Source organism: Tachypleus tridentatus, chromosome 8 (assembly GCF_004210375.1).
Source record: "Tachypleus tridentatus isolate NWPU-2018 chromosome 8, ASM421037v1, whole genome shotgun sequence".
In the NCBI taxonomy this organism is placed as follows: Eukaryota; Metazoa; Arthropoda; class Merostomata; order Xiphosura; family Limulidae; genus Tachypleus; species Tachypleus tridentatus.
In genome coordinates this window covers 52,420,300-52,448,265 of record NC_134832.1, presented here as the reverse complement: position 1 = coordinate 52,448,265, position 27,966 = coordinate 52,420,300, and the positions used below count along the sequence as shown (strand labels likewise).

The 27,966-nt window shown below is 36.6% G+C and overlaps 1 protein-coding gene across 3 annotated transcripts; it reads left to right on the top strand.

Moving 5' to 3' along the window:
- The first annotated feature begins 237 nt into the window (after positions 1-237).
- Positions 238-20,970, top strand: LOC143222409 (tropomyosin-like). 3 transcript variants are annotated; one of them, XR_013012231.1, is made up of 9 exons: positions 238-619; positions 6,659-6,784; positions 7,016-7,149; positions 8,444-8,561; positions 10,757-10,827; positions 14,122-14,197; positions 16,459-16,656; positions 19,874-19,943; positions 20,633-20,970. XR_013012231.1 is itself a non-coding variant. In XM_076448898.1 (9 exons), exons 1-9 carry the CDS (start codon positions 506-508, stop codon positions 20,713-20,715), a joined length of 855 nt encoding a protein of 284 aa, XP_076305013.1. In that variant the 5' UTR covers positions 238-505; the 3' UTR covers positions 20,716-20,970. The 3 variants fall into 3 exon arrangements, 2 of the variants coding, with proteins under 2 accessions (XP_076305013.1, XP_076305012.1); XM_076448898.1 differs by having other exon boundaries at positions 16,594-16,656; XM_076448897.1 differs by having other exon boundaries at positions 16,459-16,521.
- Positions 20,971-27,966: the final 6,996 nt, after the last annotated feature.

The following is a 27,966-nucleotide window of genomic DNA, read 5'->3' as shown; positions in this document are numbered from 1 at the left end:
GTAATTTTGTCCCAAATTAATTTTTATTACCTAAATTTCCAAATGTTATGAGCGTTTCTCGTTCAGGGTTTTTTCTTGTTCTTATATATATGCACAAGTGTAGCTGCTGTTTCTGAACAACAGTATTTTAAGTTGTATTCCAATTTCCACAAATATAATAGCAAAATGAAATTTAGAACTGTGTGGTTCTACTTCGCAATGCCCTATATTTGTCCATGTTCTTAAGTTCTGAGAGGAAGTCTAGCTAGAAACCCGAGCAACAAACGGGCCATTCCTGGCCTCGCCAGGTTATGACGTAGAGGACAGAGGAGGGAGCGATTGCCTGAAATCCGACACTGTGAGCAGGAAGGAGGAAGTGACGTTAGAAAACAAGAGCCAATGGCAGTTGACCCGAAGAGGCTCTAGTGATTCGGTTTTCATGTGTTGGCGGCAGAGATTTTTCAGTCTTCTCAAAGTTAGGGCTTCATCTTGACGCGCAACTTGTCTCTCGCTCGACTGGATCACCATGGAGGCTATCAAGAAAAAGATGCAGGCGATGAAGCAGGATAGGGAGAACGCATGTGACCGTGCTGATGTGGCAGAGCAGCAGTGTCGTGATGCTAATGGTCGTGCAGATAAGGTAGGTTAAACGATCTATATTATTAATTACGACGTATACGCGTGGAATCAATTACTAAATCTATTGTCTCATATATTCCGTCCAGCTATCAGATAAGCCCGTTAACATAGAATACCTGTTTTGTCGTTCAGCGCAAAGTTACACAATGGGTTATTTGTGCTGTGTGCAACACGGATATCGAGACTCAGTGTTTAGCGTCATAAGTACTCAAACTTACCGCTGAACCATTGGAGGGCGTCACATCTGTTGCAAAGAGTTTAAAGTCTTAAACTAAGTTCGAAACTCGGGCCCATTATGAACCGTAAGCGTTCATTACGTCCACACTTGGCAGTAAATTACATCCACAACTCTTACACAACGACGTTAAAATGTAATTAATCATGTTTTTTCTTAATAAACTTTTGTGCGTGTTTTTCAAGGCTAAAAGACTTTGGTTTTGATGGCAGTCTTCTCTTAGCGAGATTGAGTTTTAAAAGCTCATCCAACGTAACCGCTTTACCTACCTTATGTTTGTTATATTATCGTGGCTTCCATTCAACTGTTTCATGGAAATCTCAGGAAATCTGTGGTTAACTAATAACTGGTTTAACCTTCGAACGTAACAACAATGCGAGAGAAATAAAAACGATATTTGCATTCTTGCGAAACTGTGTCAAGAAAACCCAGAAGACGGGTTCTTACCTTGAGTAAGATGTGGTTAAAATAAAGTATTAACACAAATAAACAAAAAGGGTTAAGTGTTCTTGTCAAAACCTAGCTTGTAAACACAAAGCAGAAATCACAGATTGTAATTATCGTGACGTGTCATTCATTGACTCTGGATTTTTTTGAAGTAAAGTTAATCCAGGGATGGATCTAACTTGTAATGCTGTTTCAAAAAATAAAATAAAATAAAAAAATGCCACTATTTGTAGCTGAGGTTTTCTGTTTGAAACTAATAAGTTCTATAAATTTATATAAATTAATTGAACGGTGCTGAACGTAGGCTGTTGTTTGGTGTTCCAGGCAGTGAATTGGAAAGTCCGAGGTTCGAGCTGCAGTTTGTATTTTCAGCTAGAGTTCATTATAACTCTTAACAGTAAATCCCTCTATTTGTTTGAGAGAGTGTGTGTGTATGTGTTTTCTTATAGCAAAGCCCCATGGGGCTATCTGCTGAGTCCGCCAAGGGGAATCGAATCCCTGATTTTAGCGTTGTAAAATATCGGGTACAGATGTCTATACCTGACCTACAAGTGATCTCCGCGCTGGCATTTTATCGTCTATATGCCCAGTAATAAACCGATCACGTCGAAATTACCAGCTGTAAGAAATTTTAAAAAAATCATTTTCCTTATTTTGTGCTACGTGGGTTTTCTTTGATTTTAAGAACCAAAATCCTGTTGAAAGTACAGATCTGTTACTGTTAAAAATCAAGCATTTTTCTCATTATAATATCACGAAACATCAATACTACATCAAATACACAAATAATAAGCAGTACAGTTCCATAAGTACTTCCATAGAAATATTATAGTAACTCTAGGCTTTCACATATAAGCGTTTGTATATAATATATAAATAAAGAAAAGTTGTATGGAAAATTCTTTATAAAAATTTTAAAGCTGGGGAAAAAAAACAGAACAAAATCACCTCCCTAGGAATGAGACAAGTAACCCAACAATCTGCAAAGGAAGAACCCATCGTACCTATAAATAGCCGATCATACTATACATGGCCATGTTCCCAGCAGAGGTTGTGTCACTGGTGCCTCTCAGATATCGCCCCCAAGTGGAAAGTTAGTTAAACTATTTTAACGTATAATCGCCTGCTGCGAGGTACTTCAGAAAATAGTTTGCATCATTTTTTTTTAGTTCTTTAACACTTCCTATCCTGTTTCGAAGGCACAGGATATGCAAACAGAAACCGACATTTTTAAACAAGAAAACCATCTGAACAACAGGTAAACAACTTACAGATCTCAGATGATTAATTGTATAATATTCGTGCCATCTGTAAACACCGCCCATCCCATTGCGTCCGTCTTTCTTCAAACAATTTTGACTATCCAATGAAACATTAACTTTAAATAAAAATCAGAACTGTGTGTATTTAACTAAACGGGTTGACAGTTGCAACATATACATACGTCATTGATGTAATTGGTTGAAAATATTAGGTGAATAAAAAATCGCCGCATTTAGCAGCTCGTGGATTCAGTTGATAAAATGACTTGTTGTTAATTGTCTTTCTGAAACAATAGCAACTCAAGAAACCTTAACGTACACTAAAGGTAATGTCAAGCAACTCAATATAGTCTAGCTGCTTTGTGCCATTAAACACCAAACCAACTTCCTATTTTGACCACATTGGTTTGTTTGATTGTTGGTTTTATTTGTTTTGAATTTCGCTCAAAGCTACTCGAGGGCTATCTGTGCTAGCCGTCCCTAATTTAGCAGTGTAAGTCCAGAGGGAAGGCAGCTAGTCATCACCACCCACCACCAACTCTTGGACTACTCTTTTACCAACGAATAGTGGGATTGACCGTCACATTATAACGCCCCCACGGCTGAAAGGGCGAGCATGTTTGGCGCGACGGGGATGCGAACCCGCGACCCTCAGAGTACGAGTCGCACGCCTTAACACGCTTGGCCATGCCGGGCCTTGACTGTTGGGAAGTGCAAAGCTACACAATGAGGTATCTGTGCTGTCTCCACCTCGAGAATCGAAACCCGGATTTTGGGGTTATAGTTTTCAGACTTACCTTACTAAACCACCAGGGGTGGGTGAGAAATGATGAATTCTTAGTTCGTTTGTTTGCTTCAGTACAAAGCCACATTGTGATATTTGCAATGTCTATCGCGGGGACTCGAACCCCGGATTTTAAGCTTTGTAATTCCGTGGACATAACTCTGTCCCACAGAAGGACAGAAATGATCGAGGTCAGAGAGCAATTTGGGATTCTGTGATAATAATTACTCTTATCGCCAAGTTATATGAAAATATTTCGCCAACGGTATAATTTGTAATAAATGTAACTCGTGTCATTATATATATATGTATATACAGACAGAGCTTTGCTTGAAATAACTTGTGTATACGTGAACAGGAATGTTATACGGTTTACGTATTTTATAATTTGTCTTCCTAGGGTGCCTCGCGCTGAGCGCATTTCCGGTTGAAAAAAATAACAAACCAAGGATTCCGTTAACTAAATTAGATGAATCCTTCTGTTCTTTGTTAAAAAAGAGAAATGCGTAGAACCTAAACTAGAAACAAATTTGGTTTCGATATACATGTAAAAATCAAGATAAACTCCTTGTACTGATTTTGTCAAAATGTGTCACACTTGGTTTGTTTGTTTGTTTTGAATTTCGCGCAAAGCTACTCCAGGGCTGTCTGCGCTAGCCGTCCCTAATTTAGCAGTGTAAAACTAGAGGGAAGGCAGCTAGTCACCACCACCCACTGCCAACTCTTGGGCTGCTCGTTTACCAACAAATAATGGGATTAACCGTCACATTATAACGCTCCTACGACTGAAAGGGCGAGCATGTTTGGTGTGACGGGGATTCGAACCCGCCACCGTCCGATTACGAGTCGAGTGCCTTAACCACCTGGCCATGCTGGGCCGTGCAATTTTGTTTCATCTTTAAAATCACACCGGTTGGTTGGGTTGAGTTTTTTTAAAGAACAAAACCACGTTGGTCTATCTGCTGTACCCATCGCGAGGTATCAAAACCCGAATTTTAACATTGTAAATCCTTACACTTACCACTACCCAAACTTTACGTATTCTTTCTATGTACGCAAGCGGTTTCGCCCACGAATCTGAGGACATGTATACATAAAAGATATTTTAAACATGCTAAAATAGCTTTAGATACTACCAAAATGAAAACTTTTAGTACAATATTTCTGAGGGTGTGGCCTGGCATGGCCTAGCGCGTTAAGGCGTACGCTTTGTAATCTGAGGGTCGCGGGTTCGCGCCCGAGTCGCGCCAAACATGCTCGCCCTCCCAGCCGTGGGGGCGTTATAATGTGACAGTCAATCCCACTATTCGTTGGTAAAAGAGTAGCCCAAGAGTTGGCGGTGGGTGGTAATGACTAGCTGCCTTCCCTCTAGCCTTACACTGCTAAATTAGGGACGGCTCGGTGCAGTGGGTTAACAACCTACTCACTTAAATACCTGTTCATGAAACCGCAAGTGATTGCGGCCCTATGTTCCTTGACGGAATCGAGTGGTAGATGAATGAATGAATGAATTTCTGAAGGTACACAACCCTGGATCCTGCAGTATGGCTACGTCACTCATTTCCTTTTCCCTCTAAAAGTAGCACCCTTTGTATATTTTCACTCCTGCCTTCTACAACCATTGCACACTTTTTATATATATATAAAAAAAAATTGTATATACCCTACCTTTATAATCGTTGACAAGCCCTCATAGAACATTGCGTACCTTCCATAAAACCGTTGGACACCTCTTGCAGAATTTTTGTGTGTTCCTTTTTGGAACTTGGTGTTCCATATTAAATACGAAGCGCACCTTGCATTTGCGTACTTTTTTTTCAAAATGTCACCCACTCCTCCTAGAACCATTGCATACCCTTTCAAGAAGTTTTGTGTACCTTTTTAAATACGTCTCGCACCTCTTCTAGAACCTGTGCGTGCTGTTTTTTGAACGTTGCACACCTATTCTAGAATATTTTAATAGCTGTTGTGGAATTTAAACATTAACCTTTATAGCGTCTTCCAGTGGCACAACGGACTTACACCGCTAAAAATTGGGTTTCGATCCCCGTGATGGGTAGAGCACAGGTGGCCCATTGTGTAACTTTGTGCTTAGTTCTAAATAAATAAACAAAACCTCTATAGCATTGGAAAAGTCCCCCGCTGATACAGTGGCAAGTCTACAAATTTACAACGCTAAAATCAGGGGTTCGATTCCCCTCGGTGAACTCAGCAGATAGTCCGATGTGGCTTTGCTATAAGAAAACACACACATGCATTGGAAGAGGTAAGAAGATATGTTAATGGTACAAGGTATATCTAACTGTAAATGTGTACTTATTTATGGTTAAAATATTTGTTACCTCTTTGAAGCCGCAAGACATAAGTTTTTATAAACAGAGAAAAAAAAGTGTGACGAATTCGGAGGTATTTTTCTCGAACATTCCCACAAAGCTGCATGAAGACTATCTTCTCTGATGTACATAATTTTGAAACGATAGACTATAGGGAAAGCATCTAGTTAACAAACACACACTTTCAAAACTTGAGCTACTTGAACCGAATAGTGGTATTTGGATGACACTTTTATTACCTACCAATAGTCACAAAGTACAGAAAAGCGATTTTACCAGTAATGGAAAGCGAACCATTAATCATCGGATCCACAGTTCGGCACTCTAACCGCTGAACCACGATCAGTCGATTCTTGGTAATTTTCTACAAGTAACGTTTACCAACCATGAAATATACATTACCTTTTAATTTTTATTATTAAACGTTTCTGGACTTAAAGCATCCATACTGTACGTCAATTACTTCTTTATTCACGAAACAGCTTTGTTTTATTTTACTAATAATATTTGTTTTCAAATAATTGAAGTATTTATGAATATTTAAATTGTTTCCAAAAATCTAGACTTACGATGTAGTGTCGCAGGTTCGAATCCTCGTCACAACAAACATGCTCGCCCTTTCGGCCGTGGAGGACGTTATAATTTGACGGTCAATACCACTATTCGTTGGTAAAAGAGTTGCACAAGGTGGATGGTGATGACTAACTGCCTTCCTTCTAGTCCTACACTACTAAATTAGGGACGGCTAGCGCAGATAGCCCTCGAGTAGCTTGGCGCGAAATTCAAAACAAACTACACCGAAGATCTTAGGACATCGAATTTAGACTTAACTCAAAAACAAACTTTCTTTACTGAGTAATGATGACATTTTTTGCAGCAATACAGAAGATATAATTACGAACAGAATATAAGCAGAAAAAACAAACTGTAAAAATTTCATTGGTAAAACTAACAAATCTTTATTATCGTATTTTTTCAGGCAGAAGAGGAAGTGAGGAGTCTCCAAAAGAAGATCCAACAGATTGAGAACGAATTGGATCAGGTCCAGGAACAGCTTTCTAGTGCTAACAGCAAATTAGAAGAAAAAGATAAGGCCTTTCAAAATGTAAGCATTTTTATCTTAATTGCACAAAAATACAAGCCTTTAGAACATATTGTAATATATATAAATATATATATTGTATATATATTTTTTAATCGAAATATTCAAAACTTGCGATGCTGTATTGTGTTTGTCAGATGTCATTTGTGGCCAACAACCAGTTTAACATCTGAGTATATGTTACACAAAGAGTCACACACTCTTGTTTCTGTTTTGTTTTTATCTTAAAATCAGGCCGAAGGTGAAGTTGCTGCACTCAATAGACGAATCCAGTTGCTGGAAGAAGACTTTGAAAGATCAGAAGAGAGGTTAAAAACTGCCACGCAGAAGCTTGAAGAGGCATCACAACTGGCAGATGAAAGCGAACGGTAGGTGTTGGAACCTTACCTAGGCTGCAGTGAACATGAAGTGTTGTTACAAAAGAACTAAGAGCAAAATACCGAAAGAATATAAACAAAAGTAAGCGGATGCTAAAAAAAAATTAAAATAAGAACCAGTAAAGAGTTTTAATATAAGAACAACGAGATATTGAAACTTTCAAACCGATTCTCTTTCTTTATAGAAAAAAAGTTTCCATTTCACTGAAAAGAAAACGACAGCAAACGAATTCAATTTTTAACAGTTGATAATAACTCTTAGACTGTATTATAACTTCTATCAACTTGCATTTTTGGCAGCGGCTGAACGGCTCCAAGTTTTTGTTGTTTATTTGTTTTTGAAGTACGCGCTTCTGGCTCCTACCTCCGTCACCTCTTAACCGATTTGAAATCTGATTATAACTTTGGACTCAGGAAGTCAAATCCTTTCGATCGATGTATTTGATCACGTCCAAAAACTCATAGATTTGTTTATTCTAATCCTACCTGAAAGAATTTCAATTTGAGGGTTGGCTCGTGCAGATCCCTATGAGTAATAAAATCGAATCGGGTGCACGTGCGCCTCAAAACTTGATGTCACTGGTGCACAAAACTACAGCTAATAAAAAGGAAACAAAGGTCTCATAGATTAATTTACTCTAATCCTACCTAAAGAAAAACTTCAAATGCCACGGTTATTTGACAAATTAAATACCTTAGCTGAGTGTTACAAATGTGTTAGTTAGAAACTGTAAATAATTATTCTGCGGAATTCGAGAAGAAAAAAAGATTTTATACATATTATATACATCATCTGATCCATGTCAGGTTATATATACGTATATCTATCTCTGTAAGCTTTATTAACACGTTGGACTTGTTTAAAGCTTGATTTGGAAGTTTAATGTCGATTTTAGAAGAAACTGACTCACATAGTTTACACATAAATAATACGTCACAATAGTAAATTACCATAATTTCTCCTTTAACGTTTGTACAGACTTAAACACTTGTACACCATTGTAACTTGCTAAAGGCCTAAGTTATAAATCATCTTACTTTTACAAAGAAGCACACTAACCGGTTTTCTGGAGGTTTTAGGTCTATCTTATCTAACACAAACCCTCCGATCTTAAAGTTACCATTATAAACCCACAGATCTTCTTAACTAGAACTTTTATTAAAACATTAAAAGTAAGGTTTATACCAATACAAGCAAGAAAAGAAAATTATTTGTAAGTTCAAGTGGCTAAACGACCATCCAACGTGGAGTTTACTAATGAATACTCTCCTTTTTTATGACCAGTATGCGTAAGATGCTTGAGCATCGAAGCATCACGGATGAGGAGCGAATGGATTCATTAGAATACCAACTGAAGGAAGCCCGCGTGATGGCAGAAGACGCCGACAGAAAATACGATGAGGTGACATTAGTTGTCAAACAAAATGACTTGTTCGTCTTGTCCGTCGCGTGCACCGTACCAGCATGTCGTGTGGCGGTTGTTGCTTGAAAAACTAATCCATTAGAGTAGGTATTCCTTCCATCTAATTCACCACTGGTAACTTACGAAGTCCCGCCTGCTTTAATAAAACCGTAGTTTGTTTTGCTGCTAGCTTTTCCGGTCTTATGCTTTATATTAACATGGACCCGATTAACTTCAGACCCAATAGATTAATGGTAGACCCTTACTGTTTTATAACTTACATGACTTGTGCAACTTTATGTATAACCTTGATGTCTCCTTTGTAACTCTAATAAAGATTTATAACTCCTGTAATCATGATAAACTCGATACATTCTTCTAAAGAATTTCGCCTGTGTGTCCCTTGTAAAATATACAACTCACATAGATTTATATTTAACCCTATATGTAACCAAATCTTCTAAAACCCATCCTATATAACCCTTGTAAACTATACAGTTCACTCAAGTTTATTAAATTTCTATTTAACCCTAGATATAGCTAATATATCTATAATCTAACCCATATAATAGTTTTAGACCACATACCACACAGTTTCACTGAGCTCTGTTCAACTCAAAATGTAGCTAGCATATCTATAAACTATCCTATATAACCTTTGTAAATTACACGTCTCGTATAGAATAAAATATTCTTTAAGATTATATATAATTTTGGTAACCTGTTTAGTATGTATTGTTCTTACCAGATGTAAATGGGTTTTCCCCATTAATTGTGCTGTTTTCACACTTGTTTCTTACTTCCTCTTCAAACTACAGAGCGTCCGAAATATCTGGAACCACAAATTAATTGTACAGAATGTGTTCCACATGATGATGTAGTAATTCGAAACAAGTTTGGATCAGCGGCAGGATTCTGGCAGCGCCATACTCAGTCAAGTATATGAAATCGCTTATGGTTCCAGACTTTTCTGACACCCTTTAGTTTGTCTTTACAACATGTAGTTCAAACACAACGGCTTAAAAAACGCAGAAAATAAACAAACTGTCAAAACCGGCTTAGTTTTCAGTTTGCTACAAATGTTGGCCCGGCATGGCCAAGCGCGTTAAGACGTGCGACTCGTAATCCGAGGGTCGCGGGTTCGTATCCCCGTCGCGCCAAAACATGCTCACCCTTTCAGCCGTGGGGGCGTTATAATGTGACGGTCAATCCCACTATTCGTTGGTAAAAGAGTGGCCCAAGAGTTGGCGGTGGGTGGTGACGACTAGCTGCCTTCCCTCCTGTCTTACACTGCTAAATTAGGGACGGCTAGCAGAGATAGCCCTCGTGTAGCTTTGTGCGAAATTAAACAAACAAAAAAAACACTACAAATGTTACAGAATGTACATATTTACCAACAAATTTATAACAATAATTTGAAATTTGAAACAACAAGTTTAACTTAGTTATCAACAATTTTCTGTTTCAAAATTGCAACGGTCCTTCTCAGAATGTTTACAAAACATTTCAGACACTAAACGTTTTTAGTTCATAAACATTCAGTGAAAAACATAGTTTTTGTTATTAGTCGAATTATTTACAGTAAAGTAATTGTTTGTTTGTTTTTGAATTTCGCACAAAGCTACGCGTACGCGAGAGCTATCTGTGCTAGCCGTCCCTAATTTAGCAGTGTAAGACTAGAGGGAAGGCAGCTAGTCATCACCACCCACCGCCAACTCTTGAGCTACTCTTTTACCAATGAATAGTGGGATTGGCTGTAACATTATAACGCCCCCACGGCTAAAAGAGCGAGCATATTTGGTGAGATAGAGATTCGAACCCGCGATCCTCACAGTAAAGTAATACCGTGGGTAAATGTAATAGAAATTACACAATAATTAGTTTTGATCAAATTAAACATAAATGTGTTATATCACCGAATAATAATCAATGTTCCAAACTACGTGAGAAGAAATATTCGTTGGTCAAACGAGAAAAAAAATAAGAGTCGTAAAACTTAATATTAACTTAGTATTATCTGTATTATATACGATGGCGTTGTGCCATGTGGCAAAACAAAAAGAAATATCTAGTTGTTGGTGATTATGATTAGATTTTAACTGAAATGTAACATATTTTAGTATGATCTTTCACATCAAGAAAATCCTCTACTTAATATGCAATACAAGTCGTTGTAATGTAAGTTTGGTTTACAGGTTGCGCGTAAACTGGCTATGGTTGAGGCCGATCTGGAGAGAGCTGAGGAACGTGCTGAGAGCGGCGAATCGTAAGTTTTTTGTTTTTGTTTCCATTCATTGGCTTAATAAGCTTCCATATCGAAGCGATCTCATCTGATAACCTCTCTGACATAGTTAAATGTTTGGATTGATTGATTCCCTATCAGTTTTAATGTAAAATATTTACTTTTCTATTATTGGTTAGATCTGAATTTTGGTTTGAATTTCGCGCAAAACTACGCGAGGGCTATCTGCGCTAGCCGTCCCTAATTTAGCAGTGTAAGACTATAAGGAAGGTAGCTAGTCATCACCACCCACCGTCAACTCGTGAGTTACTCTTTTACCAATGAATAGTTGAATTCATCGTAACATTATATCATCCTCACGGTTGAAAGAGGGAGCATGTTTGGTGTGACAGGGATTCGAACCTACAACCCTCGAATCACGAGTCGAGTGCCTTAATCACTTGGCCATGCTGGGCCTAGGTCATATATATACAGTGGTACTTCGGTTCTCGAACTTAATCCGTTCCAGAAGGCTGTTCGAAAACAGAATCAATTTTTCCCACAAGAAATACTGTAAACTGAATTAATCCGTTATAGACCTCCAAAAATTACGCATTATGAAGAATTTTAAGTAAAAATATTGTTTATTTATATCTGTATAATAATATTTACATGCATAAAGTGAACCACAAAAACTATAAACACAATAAAAAAACAATAAATGAAAATTTAACTGCACTTTACCTGTGCTGAGGAGAGCTGATGGTGTAAGTGAAAGCTGGTGAAGAACGTGGAGAGCAGGAGGGTTATTATTGTTTGGAAGGGGAGTCACCTTCCATATAAACGTCAGGTAACTCTCCTTCTGGGGTTCTTTATCTTTTCTGTCTCTTTGCACCGCTACAACCTGCTTGAGACTCACTGGACCTATTCCTCACTGAAGACTTGTCTAATGAGGTTTGTTTCTGCCTGGCACCCTCCCCATGTCTCACCACACTGTGTATGCCACTTCTCTTCCTAATTTTTTCAAACCACCCCCTAGTCGCCTTAAAGGCATCACTTGTATCAGCACTCATTCCAGGGGTGTTTTTCAGGAGGTCAGCATGCAACTGCTTTGCTCTCTCACAAATGATGGTCCAGAAACGCCATCACCAACTAACTGTTTTTCGTTTACCCAAATCAACAACAGTTTTTCTACCTCTTCCATTGTTTGTGATCTTTGTTTTGTAAGCACTGTCACTTTGGAACATCAGCTCCTTTGATGACCTCTTTATTTTTCAGTATGGTGCAGACTGTAGACTTTGCCATACCAAACTGTGTAACAAGGTTAAACACGCAAACACCACTCTCATACTTCGCTGTGAGATCTTTTTGTCACTTCTATTGTGGCTCTAACAACTTTTCTTTTTGGTTTGCTGCTTTCATTATCCTTCTTTGACCCCATGGTGGCTTATTTAATCAGAATGTTTAGAAAACAACAAAAACTAAAACGAGAACGTTCACATCATATTTTAGCGGGGGGGGTGAACTGAGCGACAGGTGCGGGTAAAATGTTTTGGTCAAGCTTGGCGTGGGCCGAAAATGGTCGGAGAGTCGTTCGGGTCATCAGTCGGGTTATTTCGGGGGTTCGTGCCATGACAGTTTGGTTTGGGAACCGAGTTTATGTTCGACAACCAAGACATTTTTTTCTCAAACAATATGTTCGAAAACCGAATTGTTCGAGAAGGGAGTCGTTCGAGAACCGAGGTACCACTGTATTGAGAACTGAGGTACCACTGTATTGAGAACCGAGGTACCACTGTATATATATGTGTCCCATGTACGCTAGTTTCATTTGTATCTTTTACGGTGGTTTAAAGTATTTTCCTTCCTTGTCAAATGAATATTTCCCAGTGATACTGGTCTTATAACAGTTCCTCAGATCGGATTTGTATCAGTGACACTGACTCTGTAATATTTAATATTTTTCCTTCATGTAGATGGACCTGTAACAATGGCGGTACTATTCTAATAATGTATAATTTTCTTTTCTCTTCTTGTTTGACCCCTGATACTTAACCCTACACTGTTTCTCTTGACCCCTGATACTTAACCCTACACTGTTTCTCCTGACCCCTGATACTTAACCCTACACTGTTTCTCCTGACCCCTGATACTTAACCCTACACTGTTTCTCTTGACCCCTGATACTTAACCCTATACTGTTTCTCCTGACCCCTGATACTTAACTCTAACTGTTTCTCCTGACTGATTTAACCCTATACTGTTTCTCCTGACCTCTGAAACTTAACCCTATACTGTTTCTCATGACCCCTGATACTTAACCCTATACTGTTTCTCCTGACCTCTGAAACTAACCCTACACTGTTTCTCCTGACCCCTGATAATTAACCCTACACTGTTTCTCCTGACCCCTGATACTAACCCTACACTGTTTCTCCTACATAATTAACTGTTTCTTCTGACCCTGATACTTAACCCTACACTGTTTCTCCTGACCCCTGATTCTTAACCCTATACTGTTTCTCCTGACCTCTGATACTTAACCCTATACTGTTTCTCTTGACCCCTGATACTTAACCCTACACTGTTTCTCCTGACCCCTGATACTTAACCTTATACTGTTTCTCCAGCCATGTTAGTTAGTAATCTTTTATAGTGACACCAGTTCTGTAAAATTTTCTTGTATGCTAATAAGTCATGAGTCAGTGATACTATACATTTAGGCTTAAGTTATTAAAGTTGGTATTCAATAACTTGAACATTTTTCTCGAACTTTTAAATTACTATTATTATTTTAATATTTTTACCACTAGCTCCTCTTGAGTTGTTATCCCCCCCCCTCTCTCTCTATGGTTTCATGGTAAGTTTATGAGAAAAGCAAGGTTCGAAATTCATAGTCAAACGACAACCGCAATATTCTAAAACGTCTAAGATGTCCACCGCTCTCTCGTTTTTTAAATAAACATTTGATTTTTATGTGAGTATCTTTAATTCTTCACATAGAAGGAAAGGTTCAATTTTTGCTTTTGATAAAAGACCCCCCTATTCTGTATGTGTGGGTACGTAAGCCTAGATATCGCGCAAGGCTTTTCATGTGAACTTTTCAAATACGTAATCATTTGCCTTCTAACATTTTCTTATCTCTATTCAAGCAAGTTCAAAACCCAAAAAAGTATTTCACAAAATAAGAATTTTGTTTTGGTAAAGTATCGCTAAAAATCCTGTGAGGGTAATGTCTGAGAAATTTCTTTTACCTACTTTTGCATATTTTTTTTAAGAATCCTGTGACATTAAGTACCTGTTTTCCTGTGACATTAAATATCTGTTTTCCTATTCCAGCAAAATCGTAGAACTTGAAGAAGAATTACGTGTTGTCGGTAATAACTTGAAATCACTGGAGGTCAGCGAGGAAAAGGTATGGATGTGTTTAGCTGTAACAGTAATGGGAAACAATACGCTGTGTTTAGCTGTAACAGTAATGGGAAACAATACGCTGTGTTTAGCTGTAACAGTAATGGGAAAAATACGCTGTGTTTAGCTGTAACAATATTGGGAAAAAATACGCTGTGTTTAGCTGTAACAATATTGGGAAAAAATACGCTGTGTTTAGCTGTAACAGTAATGGGAAACAATACGCTGTGTTTAGCTGTAACAGTAATGGGAAACAATACGCTGTGTTTAGTTGTAACAGTAATGGGAAACAATACGCTGTGTTTAGCTGTAACAGTAATGGGAAAAATACGCTGTGTTAACAGTAATGGGAAAAATACGCTGTGTTTACTGTAATGTAATGGGAAAAATACGCTGTGTTTAGCTGTAATAATGGTACATGGTTAAGAACAATATAAAAAATACGCTGTGTTTAGCTGTAACAGTAATGGGAAAAATACATTGTGTTAAGCTGTAACAATATTGGGAAAAAATACGCTGCTGTCTCGTAATCGTAACGAATTTTGTGTTCAGGCTAAAGTCTGGATGTCTTTGTGAATACCAGAGTGTGACAATTTGTATTAAATGTTGGTTTGTGATATATTTGTTTCATATGTGTTTTAAATTAATTACATCACAATATGTTGTTCTTCCTTTCTTTTTAATTCAGTGTTATTGTGTGGTTTTCATATTTGTTTACTTCTTGTTTATTTGAGTTTCGACATTTTATTTGTTTCGTGTTTAGACTCCTGTATTTCTACTTGTAATTAATTTATATTAATTATCTTATTCACAAAAAATAAAAATCATACCTGTATTATTGTTATTACAACAATTAAACACAATAACATTATTGTTTGTTTGTTTTATATGGGATTAACAATGTTATTGTTTCATGTCTTCACTTAATTATTTTAAAGCTTCAACCTCGTATATTTTTCATAGTAACTTTTCTAATTTTCTAACTCATGTATGTTACAAAGTGTTAATTGTGCTTTATAAGAACGATTTATGTGCTAATACGCTGTTCAACGCCTGTATCAACAGTGCAACGCTGACATGAGGAGGTTTAGAGCTGAGGGTATACGAAACAATGTTCGTACAGCAAATTCGTATAATGAAAAGTTAATGTTTCCAACAAGTGTCTCTTAAGTGCTCTTCCTAAAAACGTTCACGAGGCAAAGCGTTAAAGACAACAACAGTTACAAAGCTACACTTTAAGAAAATCCGGAGCAATTTTCATCTACAAAGTAAACAATATACTTGTGAAAAGTAACCCTCCTAGAAATTCAAGCTATTTTGCTAAAGCTGGACATATTTCCTGTCAACAACAACAAATATAAGTTTCCACCAATTCTTGACATCAGTAGTTATTTTTATTGGAAATATAGTCGAGAAAACTAAAATAATGAAACTCGCATTTTGCTCTATACCCATCAAGTCCTTTAATAAAACTTTAATTAATGGGCTTGAATGTCAGTATCTAAGAGCGAGGTAAAGTTTGTAAACATGTTTGCTCTAAGATTAATGTCGTAAATCTTGCATAAACTTTCTTCAATGGAAATGTCGTTGTTGCTAATGGTTACTTGATACGACTATCAAAATGAATACGGTCTATGATGTAAAAAATGGTTCAAAGGGGTCACAGAACCTAGACTGTCGTTCTTACAAAGTGCAATTAACCCTGAACATTGTTTTGAGCTTTCCAGTCTTTCTTCCAATATGTAATTTTTTTCTGTATCTGTTTAAAGTTAAAGCGACGTTCTATCAGATTTAGTTATTGTCTCATACGTATGTGTCTCCCATATTTTTTTTGTGTTTGCTTTTTCAGGTTTTTATAGCAATGTTCTTGCAGCTCCCTCTGTTTGTGTACTTTCTTGCTCTACTTTTTCGTGAGAAGTCATCTTCCTTGAAAATGATGACCATGCTGTCCGTCATGTGGTTTACATTTCCTGACAAACTTTTATTATTAAATCCAGATTCTAGCTTAAGAATATACGTTTTACTGACAAGAACTTTAAAATTCATTCTTTTAATCGTAAATTTTGTTCTTTGTTACAAATTATTCCAAATTTAGTAAGTTTTTTTCGTTGAAACTGCTGATATTTTTTGTTTTTTAATATAAAAATAATAATTGGGGAGGAAAGGAGCTGATATAAACAGCCTTTTTAGAATGAAGTTTGACAGTAATATGGTTAACCACATTTTCTTCTTTTTTTTTGTTTTCTTTCCCCATCTTTTTCATAGGCCCAGCAGAGAGAGGAAGCTTATGAGACCCAGATTCGTAGTATGACTTCCAGACTAAAGGAGGTGAGGGTTCATTTCATGTAATCTTACATACACTGTTTTAATTTAGCTAACGTTTCTTTTTGCCGTATTTAGGCCTTACAGAAAGAAGACGCCTATGAAACCCAAATCCGACAAATGACTCAAAGATTACAAGAGGTATAGTTCAGAGCTTTTTAAGCATGCAACTTGACAATAGTGTCAAGTCGGTAGACGTAGCTGCATCAACCTCTAGCGGTACAGTCCGTAGATTTATAGCTTGTAGGTCTTGAAATAACTGCATCATAATATCCAAACCACAAAAGCATTCTTTACATCTTAGGCATGGCATAAGGCACGTTTTACAATACAACCATCTAAGCGTCATTTCAAAGGTTCCAAACTTAACCACAATGAAAATTTTCAGGATGGTGCAGTCTGAAACAGGGGTGGGTAACTCCATGGCTACTGGCCACATGTGGCCAGTGGATAGCACAGTTGTGGCCAGCTCGAGTTTAGGAATCAACTTTCTTCATCATTTATTTTTTATAGCAAATTTGGCAATCAGCAACTGCACTGACTCACGTTATTATTAATGTCGTGCGCTGCCACAGACTCCGCCCATTTTGTAACGTCAACCTAGTTTATATGTTTGTCATCGAGTGTGCGTTGTTTTGCATGCGCTTGCAAACATATTTTTATTGTGCAACTTTCAAGTGTTTAAATATATCGTGTTTTTAATCCCATAATATGGATAAGTGGATAATTCGAAAACGAAAGAATCCACAAGATGGTGAACACTCAACAAATAAAGACAATTTAATTGGTTCTGGCATTACTGACGAAAAAAGAATGGCGCGTGACTGGAGAAACGTGACACGATAATTTAATGAAAGTTGGGAGTTGAAATTTACAGTGATTGAAGCAAATAATAAGCCAACGTGTCTTTTGTGAAACAAAAGTTAAGCAACAGTTTAACAATCTTCACAACGAATTTGATGTAAAATTTCCAGTTGATAGCAAAAATCGTACGAATTTTCTTAGCCGTCTGAAAGAACAACTTCATGAACAAAAGGGAGGCCTAAAAGATTTTTATCATCGATAGAACTACTTATGCTAGCTAGCTATGAAGCAGCTTGGATTCTAGGTTAAAAAAATCATTTTCTGATTCTGAACTAGCAAACGAAATACTGATTGTTGTCATTGAAACTCTGTTGGAGAAATATGATTCAAAAATAAAATATGATATTCTTCAAAAGGTAAATAATTTGCAATTAACTTGAAAAACAATTGTCCGTAGATGGCTAGAGTTAGCAAAAGACATAGAATCAGTTGCTTGAACAAGTAAAAGACTGTTTGCATTTTTTTAGTACAAGATGAGTCAACAGATGTTAGTGACACTGCACAGTTGATATTTTGTGTTCGATATGTAACTTCAGATATTTAAGTGAGGGAAGAAATGCTTGGCCTTTGTGGATTACAAGATCGAACATGTGGAAAAACATATTCGAAACATTTCTTGAAATGTCAAAAAATCAATCTGGATTGAAAGAAACTGGTTTCTGTCACAACAGATGGCGCTCCCGCCATGACTGAAGCGAAATTAAGATTTGTTTCTCTTTTGAAGCAGAATTTAATTGAAAATAAAGTGAAGTTCAAGCTACCATCTTTCCATTGTATTTTGTATCATGAAAATTTATGTACTCAGATGTCTAAAAGTGATAAATTGAAAAAATTGATGGACATTGGTGTAAAATTGTGAATTATATTAGAAATGGAAGCTCTCTCATCTATCGACAGTTTGTTGAGTCTTTGAAGAAAAAACAATGACTGTGCTTTTGATGATTTTATTGATTTTGCAAATGTAAGATGTTTAAGTAGAGGAAAAGTCTTGGAACGATTTACTTCCTTATTTCCTCAAATAAAAGAGTATCTTGTTAAAAAAAGATAAAATCCAAAATTTCCCTAAAATTGAAATTTTGTCATGGCAGTGTGATTTACACTTTCAGTGCGACATGATGGCTCACTTGAATAATTTAAAATCATAGCTTCAGAGAAAAGGTAAAATAATAATGGAGCAATCACTGCCTATTTATTAATTTCAATTAAAGCTAAACCATATAGCGGAACAATTACAAAAGAATGATTGACACATTTTGCAAAGTTGAATAGTTTTCTAGAAAATAATAAGGACTATGATTTCTCCGATGTTAAAGATGATCTCCATGTAAACTGGATTAAGACTCTATCTCAGAATTTTTAATTACGTTTCTCCGAATTTAAAAATTTGAAATTGATATTTGAATTTTTGCATCATCCATTTCAATTTGACTTAGGAAATTTCAGTGAGGAAATTACATCTTTTTAGTCTTTGGATAAGTGTAGATTTGAAGACGAGATGTTTACCCTGCAAAATGTAGAACACATAAAGGTAAACAAAAATGTTCTATCAGAGAGATGTGGCCCACTATTCTGATAAGTGAGAGTCTTCCAAATTTAAATATAGCAATTTCAAAATTATTTTCCATGTTTGGATCCACGTGGGTGTGTGAGTCAACATTTTCTACGCTAGATTTTTTCAAGTCTAGATACAGATCTCTCTGACATAAATTCAGAGACAGAGCTGAGACGTTCATTGAACATAGATATTGAGCCAAATTTCACGAAACTTGTTGATGAAAACCCCCTCAATTTTCACATTGAAGGTTAGTTGAAATGCAATTTTGATTAAACTAACATTTTTCAATTTTATTTTTTTAATAGTTTGGCCAACGTTGTTTTCATTAGCCACTGTTGTAACCACTATTAAAAATAAGTTGCCCACCCCTGGTCTGAAAGAAGAGCACGCTTTTAAAGTTTGCTCCCAAATGTTTGGCAAAAATACTGAATTTTAAGCTTTTCGTTGTCGACAAAAAAAAAAAATTATCTCAATTTAATGCATTCAGTTACAAAAACTCTTATTTTTCAAATTAACATCGAAATGTTATATCTTACATTTATATAGTTGAACTTAACTTTAGAACAACTAATAGTAACAGGAAGGTTCAAGAAAATAATCTATCGTGGTTGACAATTTTACAATATTTAGTGAATTATTGAAATTTTAAATTTAATACTGGATGGTTTTCCTTTAAAAAACGTAACATTCCTTTGTAACCAATTAGAAATCGAAATTTGAATTTTCTATTTTCTACCACGGTAGAGTCGCATTCCGTAAAAATACCATGAATATCACCACGATGCTTAAGTGTTATAGAAAGAACTAATATGCCCCACGTGAACATCGTAACAACACGAGAAGAGTTATGTATGCGTATAAATACGCGGTTTTCTTATAAATATTGGTGTGTTTTTTCTCAAGAGTTGTGTTAATATTGTTTTGTTTTGGGGGGTGTAGGCTGAATCTCGGGCAGAGTTCGCCGAAAGATCTGTACAAAAACTCCAGACAGAGGTGGACAGATTGGAAGGTATGTTATTTTTTTTTCACTTTTATTATCAAAACTGAAAATAAAAAAAAATGATTGTCCAAATACGTGATGCTAACTAGAACGATTAAAATATATCTCAATTATGCCAAAGGTCATGATTATCAAAACTGTTTCTTCCATTTTATTAGATCACAATACATCAATGGCTTCGTTGAACGTTGCAATCTCCAAGTCTCTGTTCTTCATAGAGTAACTTCTCAGTTTAATTAATTAATTAATCAAACGGCATCTGTGGACAAGTGAAATGTTAAACTAACGTGCAACATTGAATTATTGACAATAAATTAGCTTCATCAAAAGCATTTCGCGAATTTAAAAACCAAGACAACATGCTTAGGTAGCGCTCTACTCCTGATGACGGTGACGTAAATGCCGCCGCTTAAACATGTCTTTTTAGCTCTGTTCTCTGATTTTTAATGTTATTGTTCAATAATTCGACGTTGCATACTAGTTTAATACTTCTCAGTTCGTTAGGCCTCAAGAGTAAATTTTATTTTTAGTGCAAATCTTAATCTCACTTGATGTTAAAGACTAAACTTTTCCTCCATTTTGTATAATTTTAATTCGTTTATGAGTGGAAACAGTTATTTATTACCTTGCGTTGATCATAAGATTTTCGTGAACTCAAATTGCAAACTATCGTTCTTACTCTAAGATTTTTCTTGCAGACGAACTGGTCAACGAGAAGGAGAAATACAAGGCCATTTCAGACGATCTGGACCAAACATTTGCCGAACTTACAGGGTTCTAAAAGCTTGCTCGTATGTCTTCGGATTTGTATCTGTATATTGTAAATTTCAACAGCCTATTTATTGTCATCTTACTTCCCAACTAATATGTTACACAATGTATTTGAGGTCCCTCTTTGAAGAGTGCCATAATGAAACTTAATTAGGTTTCTACAACATTGAGGGATCAGTCAAAGCTGTTACAAGAAAAAAATATGTATCTGTAGCTTAAACAGTTCTCTTAATTAACGATAATAAAGATTTATTTCTGTGCTCAACTTGGTTTGTTGAATCATTTCTTAGCCAGGTACAACGGTAAGTCTATGGATTTACAACGCTAAAATCAGGGGTTCGATTTCATTCGGTAGACTCAGCAGATAGGCCGATGTGGCTTTGCTATACGAAAAAACAAACAAACAATAATCTGAAGGAAAGATAAATAATTAATAACCGGACAGTATTCTTTTTTTACACGCCGTTATTAGGAATATGATGCACGTATAATATAGATGTTTCGTATTTAAAACAAGAATATTAAATGTACTTAATAAGTATGTATATAATAAAAGTTGAATACATTAAATTTGACCATCAAAATTTGAAACAAACGCAAGTGCAATTTTGTAAAACCTAAGAACATTGAACCAACTAAAATGGTTGATCGTTTGGTTTGTTTTGAATTTCGCACAAAGCTACACAAGGGCTATCTGCGCTAACCATCCCTAATTTAGCTGCGTAAGACTATAGGGAAGGCAGCTGGTCAATCACCACCCATCGCCAACTCTTGGGTTACTCCAACGAATAGTGGGATTGACCGTCATATTATAATGCCCCCACGGCTGAAAGGGCGAGCATATTTGGTGTGGCTGGGATTCGAACCCGTGACCCTCGGATAACGAGTGAAGTTTGTTCGTCATCACAAACTTTGTCAAATACACTGAATTTAAAATTATTATATAAACAATGAGTAAAATAGGTATAAAAGGCAAATACTACGGGGGAAAATACCTCCCCATTATGATGTGAAATAGAACTAAATGAGGGAACAGTCACGTGCAATGAAAAGTAATGCATTAGTAAAAGGCCTATAAAAGCTAGGTCAGCGATACTCGTGTTTAAACAAATACAAGCAGATATTCCAATTGAGCCACTCTAATTTCTTCAGTCCTTTTGGTCCACCCTCTCAACCCTGGATTAAGGCATCGGCTTACCCAGATGAAGCCCTAACCTCACACTAATTAGGGGCCCTCAAACTATGACTATAAATGCATTGCACATAGAGGTTCTGTCTCTAGGGGACCTCTATAAGGTGAAAAGTTTAGGGTCTTGCACCCTCCACTATCAAGACGAAGTAAAACAAAAACTTCCTGAACATCCTCGGTTGTCTTTTCAATTTTGAACGACGTGAAATCTAAATTGCAACCAGATGTTTAGTTTCTCTCCTCATTAGTAATAATGTTAATGCAGTTATAACTTTCTGAAATAAAAAACTATGTGATGACCGTGTAGCAATAAAAGATTATGTGTTTAAGATGAGAAACTGCGGCAAAACTCCACTTTTCACTAACATCTTTTATAACAAGATACGTTAAACTGGCATTTAATAATTTATGCAAGGTCATGGGTGTGGTAGGTGAAACAGTTAATAACAATAATAACGAAAAAGAAATGGAGCCAAAATTCTCACATGAAAAACAGATGAATGTAACTTCTCTAACAGTAAGAGGCTTAAAGGAGATTTTACCACAAAAAAGTGGAACCGACAAAGATGGAGATTTGTGAGCATTATAAAAAATCCGAGTTCGAACTGTTCAGGGAAGATAAACAACAAACAGTATGTTTAGTAGTAAAGAGAATTACACGAGACAAAAACGTACATCTTCAGTGAAGCACTTTTGAAGATAACACAAGCCTGGGCTTCAACTAAGCCAACAATTTCGGTGCTCTCCACAGATTCGATGACACCCTGACTGTCGACAGGTACGTGAGTATTTTGAACTATTGTATAATTTCCTCAGGAACATGACTTAATGGGACAGGTATTTATTTTTCTTCGTACTAATGAACTTGAGCACACACAACACATGTTGAAACGATATTTTAACGGAAAAAAGACCATTGGAAGATTTACAACTAAGCCATGACCCTTATGTACTTATAATACCAGCATTTTTCAGTCACATTGGTTTGTGTAAAAAACGATCAAACAAGTTCTGTGAATTGTCTGGAATAATAGAGGACATTTAGAACAATATTCCACATTACATCAGTTAACAAACTGTATGACAACAGAAAAAAAGTTTAATATTCTATGTAAATTGAAAGCCCCACATACAAAATATTAATTTGTTGCACAACTTTCCTAGGCCGGCATGGCCAGGTGGTTAAGCACCTCGATTCGTAATCTGAGAATCGCAGGTTTGAATCCCCGCCCCATCAAACACGCTCGCCCTTTCAGCTGTGTGGGAGTTATAGTGTTATGATCAATCCCACTATTTGTTGATAAAAGAGTAATCCAAGAGTTGGTGGTGGGTGGTGATGACTAGCTGCCTTCCCTCTAGTCTTAAACTGCTAAATTAAGAACGGATAGCGCAGATAGCCTTCATGTGGGTTTGCGCGACATTCTCAAAACAAACAAACAACTTGTGATTTCTTTTGTATTTGTTTTATACAGTTTATAATTTTTATCATCTAATCACCACTGTTTTTTGCTTGTGATTACTTTAATTGTATGTTTACGTAATTATTTCCATTATTCCTGGTTTAATGCAAAACACTTATTTGCAATTATGTGTTCATAATGCTATGTTTTAAATTTCATTTCACCCTTAACTGTTAGAACTTGTGATCCCACCTTCTCTCTATACCTCACCGGCATGACCAGGTGGTTAAAGTACTCGACTCGTAATCTGAAGGTCGCTGGCTCGAATCCTCGTTATACCAAACAGGCTCGCCCTTTCAGCTGTAGGGGCGTTATAAAGTAACGGGCAATCCCACTATTCGTTGGTAAAAGAGTAACCCAAGAGTTGTCGGTTGGTGGTGATGAATAGCTGCCTTCCTTCTAGTCTTAAATTGCTAAATTAAGGACGACTAGCGCAGATAGCCCTCGTGTAGCTTTGCGCGTAATTCAAAAAACAAACAAATGTTCCCAAGTATTTAACAATATTACACCGCTTCGTTTGTTTGTTGTTAACCACAAAAGTATACGGTGGGATATCTGTCCTTTACCCACAGATGATATGAAAACCGGATTTTCTGCATTATAATAACTCAAAAATAAGACCCACTGAAACACGCCTTTAAATTGATATGTACATAACTAACTATGATATTTGATTATCATTTATGTGGCCTGGCATGGCCTAGCGCGTTAAGGCGTACGCTTTGTAATCTGAGGGTCGCGGGTTCGCGCCCGAGTCGCGCCAAACATGCTCGCCCTCCCAGCCGTGGGGGCGTTATAATGTGACAGTCAATCCCACTATTCGTTGGTAAAAGAGTAGCCCAAGAGTTGGTGATGACTAGCTGCCTTCCCTCTAGTCTTACACTGCTAAATTAGGGACGGCTAGCACAGATAGCCCTCGAGTAGCTTTGTGCGAAATTCCAAAACAATACAATTATCATTTATAAAGGAAAACGTTTTGTGTAATGTTTGTTTGGCCAAGCATCAATGGCGGTTTTAATGTTGTGTTGGCCCCCTGTAGCCCCTATTTAAATACTTCACCGCGTAGCATGGCCCAAAGATTAAGCTATTCGAGGACAGAACTTGTCCTCGCCATTTCAGCTATGAGAGCGTTATAACATGATGATTAACCCAACTTTTAACTGATAAAAGAGTAGCCCAAGAATTAAAGTGTGTAATGTTGACTAGATGCGTTCCTAATTATCTTTTACTTCTAAATTAAAGATGGCTAACGCAGATAGCCCTATAGCAATAACAAACCAACAACTTTTTACTTAGTGCAAAGCTACACAATGGACTATCTGCTGCAGAGAACTGAACCCCAGATTTTGTCGTTATAAAATCGTAAACTTACCACTGGCTTATTGGAGATGAGGGCTAAAGTCAAACTATGAACCAATACAAGTATGTTATTGAAACTGCACATATATTTAAATCACTACATATTCTTTTTTAGTCGTTGATTTCATATTTGCAATAACCACCAATAAATAACAAAGTTTTAACTTTGGTCTGTTATTCTTTTTATTTATTCTGATTAAGGAATTTTCCAACGTCAGAACGAAACAAGACTTCGAGCACGAGCTAAGGAGATGGACTTCAGCACATAAATGTCTTACATAAAGAAGTTGTTTTCAGCTATTATCATATATAAGTAACATTATAGATTCTTCAAACGCATACGTTTTCTTCACCCATTCAACTCTGATATAAGAGAGTTCTTTATTTTCCTTCCAGCAACAGATTATACTCGTTTTTATTTGTTTTGAATTTCGCACAAAGCTACTCGAGGGCTATCTGTACTAGCCGTCCCTAATTTAGCAGTGTAAGACTAGAGGTAAAGCAGCTAGTCATCACCACCCACCGCCACCTCTTGGGCTACTCTTTTACCAACGAAAAGTGGGATTGACCGTCACATTATAACGCCCCCACGGATGAAAGGGCGAGCATGTTTGGCGCGACCGGGATTCAAACCCTCGACCCTCAGATTACGAATCGAACGCCTTAACACAATTGGCCATGCCGGGCCTAATACTAGTTGAATACAGCACTCTCCATTACATGGTTGTTAAAACTTCTGTTAAAAAAAAGAACTAACCAAATCAGAACGAAAATGTAAGAAGCAATATATTTATGAAGCACTTCCTCTATAACAGGCCAGGTGGTTAAGACACTCGATTCGAAATCTGAGAGTCGCTTGTTCAAATCCCCTTCACACCAAACATGCCCTTCCCTTTCAGCCGTGGATGCGTTATAAGATTACGGTCAATCCCACTATTCGTTGGTAAAAGAGTAGCCCAAAAGTTGACGGTGGGTGGTGATGAATAGCTGCCTTCCCTCTAGTCTTGCACTGCTAAATTGAGGACGGTTAGCGCAGATAGGCCTCGAGTAGCTCTGTGCGAAATTCAAAACAAACAAAGAAAAAACTAATGTTATTTAAATTAACATTTAGACACTGTAGCTCTCTGCTTCTTCAAAGTTGTCTTTTCGCAATATAAAGTGTATTTATTTCAGAATTATTGTTTCTCTTAGAGAAGTTATAAACATAAAATCAATTGTTACCTGAACATTGTTTTGATATATCTAAATGAATACACATACTATCAAGTCTGGGTCTATAGCCCACATTTACAGGGCTTTATAATACAAATTTAATGTTTGAACTGTTGTTTTGTATTTTATTAGTTTAATGATCATTGCCGCTGTAATTATTTTTTTCCAACCTTCTGATTACCAACGATAATTAGTTGTTGTTTAGAATTAAGCACAAACCTACACAATGGGCTATCTGTGCTCTGCCCACCACGGGTATCGAAACCCGGTTTTTAGAGTTGTAAGTCCACAGAAATACCGCTGAGCCACTGGGGCCACGATAATTAGTAGGAATACTTATTTACGCTCTTCAGTGTAAGTCAGTGTCAAATTTGGAATCCTCAAGATGGCTGGTGGGGGTATTATAACTTTAATTAAAGTACAGAACAACGTTTCGTTCTTCTTAAAGAGTTAACCCGAAGATGACCAAAGAAAGTTGAAACTTTGTCCTGTATTTTACTTTTATTAGAGTTTCAATACTCATAACAGCAGCCGTCTTGATAATACATTTTCACTTCAAGTGAGTTTCTCGTCATCACGAAATTTGGAATCCACTTTTGGGGAATCCCCATAAAAGTGTTTTCACGAAACACCTAGGTTCCCTAAAAGGTTGGGTGAAAATGTTTACCTTTTTGCAAACCTCAGGACCGAGACAATTTTTTGATACCACTTGGAAGTCTGTGGGACAAGAGGTTTCGGAGTAGATACGTGACACACGCGCAGTCACTTTATATTATTATATCGATAAATTAATTCGCTTAATTTACACGTTGATAACTGAAAGATAAAAAAATCCACAATTTTGTATTTGATGATTAAACACCATACAAATAGTTGTTTTTAGCAAAATAGAAGTTTTATCAACTTTACAATAGCGCACTAAATAATTATTTTATTTTTGAAGTATTATTTCTTATGGAATTTATTACATAATGACACTCTTTGGACATTGCAGTATTCGTATAAATCGGGTGGTCTAAGTTGTTTTTGATCCATTTTCCAAATTTGAAATTATTTCAACATTTCACATATATTATCCTTAAAAAGATTTAGCTGTTATGAATCTACTACGGATGACGTACTTACATACAACTGTTTTTAAACTGTTGTACTTCTTTTATTAAGATATGTTTGTGAATATTGTTAATGTTTCCATAGTATCGTTAGTAATAGTTTAGTATTTAGCGAGCGTGTCAAGCCACGAATCAAAGAGTCCAGGATTAAGACACCATGTTGCTGAATGTATTTCAAACTATCAGTTCTGAGTACGTTGTAGAAGAGACATTGACACCGTTATTCAATCTAAAGTCGAATTAAATTATTGTAGCAGTGGTTTCTAATTACTATAACTAATCAAAATTAAAGACGACTGTAACTGAACCATAGATGTTTATGACTTCTCCATTTATCTCACAAAGGCCAAACGGGTTTAAAATTCCATTGAGAAGTATTTCATGCTTATTTTCTGGATGATAAATTATTGGATAAAGATATTTAAAAGGTTTTCATACACTGTTACCATTTAAAGTAATCCATCTTAACTGTACAAAATCTTAAAACTGCATGTTCTTCGAAGAATGAATAAATTATTCATGCTAAGATTGTTATTCGAAGGCCACGGGTTTGAATCCCAGTCGCACCAAACATACTCGCCCTTTCAGCCGTGGGAGCGTTATAATGTTACGGTGAATCCCACTATTCGTTGGTAAAAGAGTAGCCCAAAAGATGGCGGTGGGTAGTGATGAATAGCTGCCTACCCTCTAGTTTTACACTGGTAAATTAGGGACGGCTAGCGCAGATTGCCCTCGAGTAGCTTTGCGCGAAATTCAAAACAAACAAACAAACAAAAACAAAAGATTGTTATTAAAGAAGTTTGTCGCAGATGATCGTTTGATTTGCCTTTGCTTTTCTACAAAATTATTTTTAATTTATCCATTGTGGTTAGAAATCAAGGATATATAAAAGATAGTAATTTGGATTTATATTTTGCCTGCTACAAGTC

Excerpts from the sequence above, each read along its gene's own strand:
- LOC143222409 (XM_076448898.1), top strand. The coding sequence starts at position 506 with ATGGAGGCTATCAAGAAAAAGATGCAGGCGATGAAGCAGGATAGGGAG. Across the intron at positions 7,150-8,443 it reads CTGGCAGATGAAAGCGAACG|TATGCGTAAGATGCTTGAGC; the intron begins GTAGGTGTTGGA and ends TTTTATGACCAG. Across the intron at positions 8,562-10,756 it reads CCGACAGAAAATACGATGAG|GTTGCGCGTAAACTGGCTAT; the intron begins GTGACATTAGTT and ends TTTGGTTTACAG.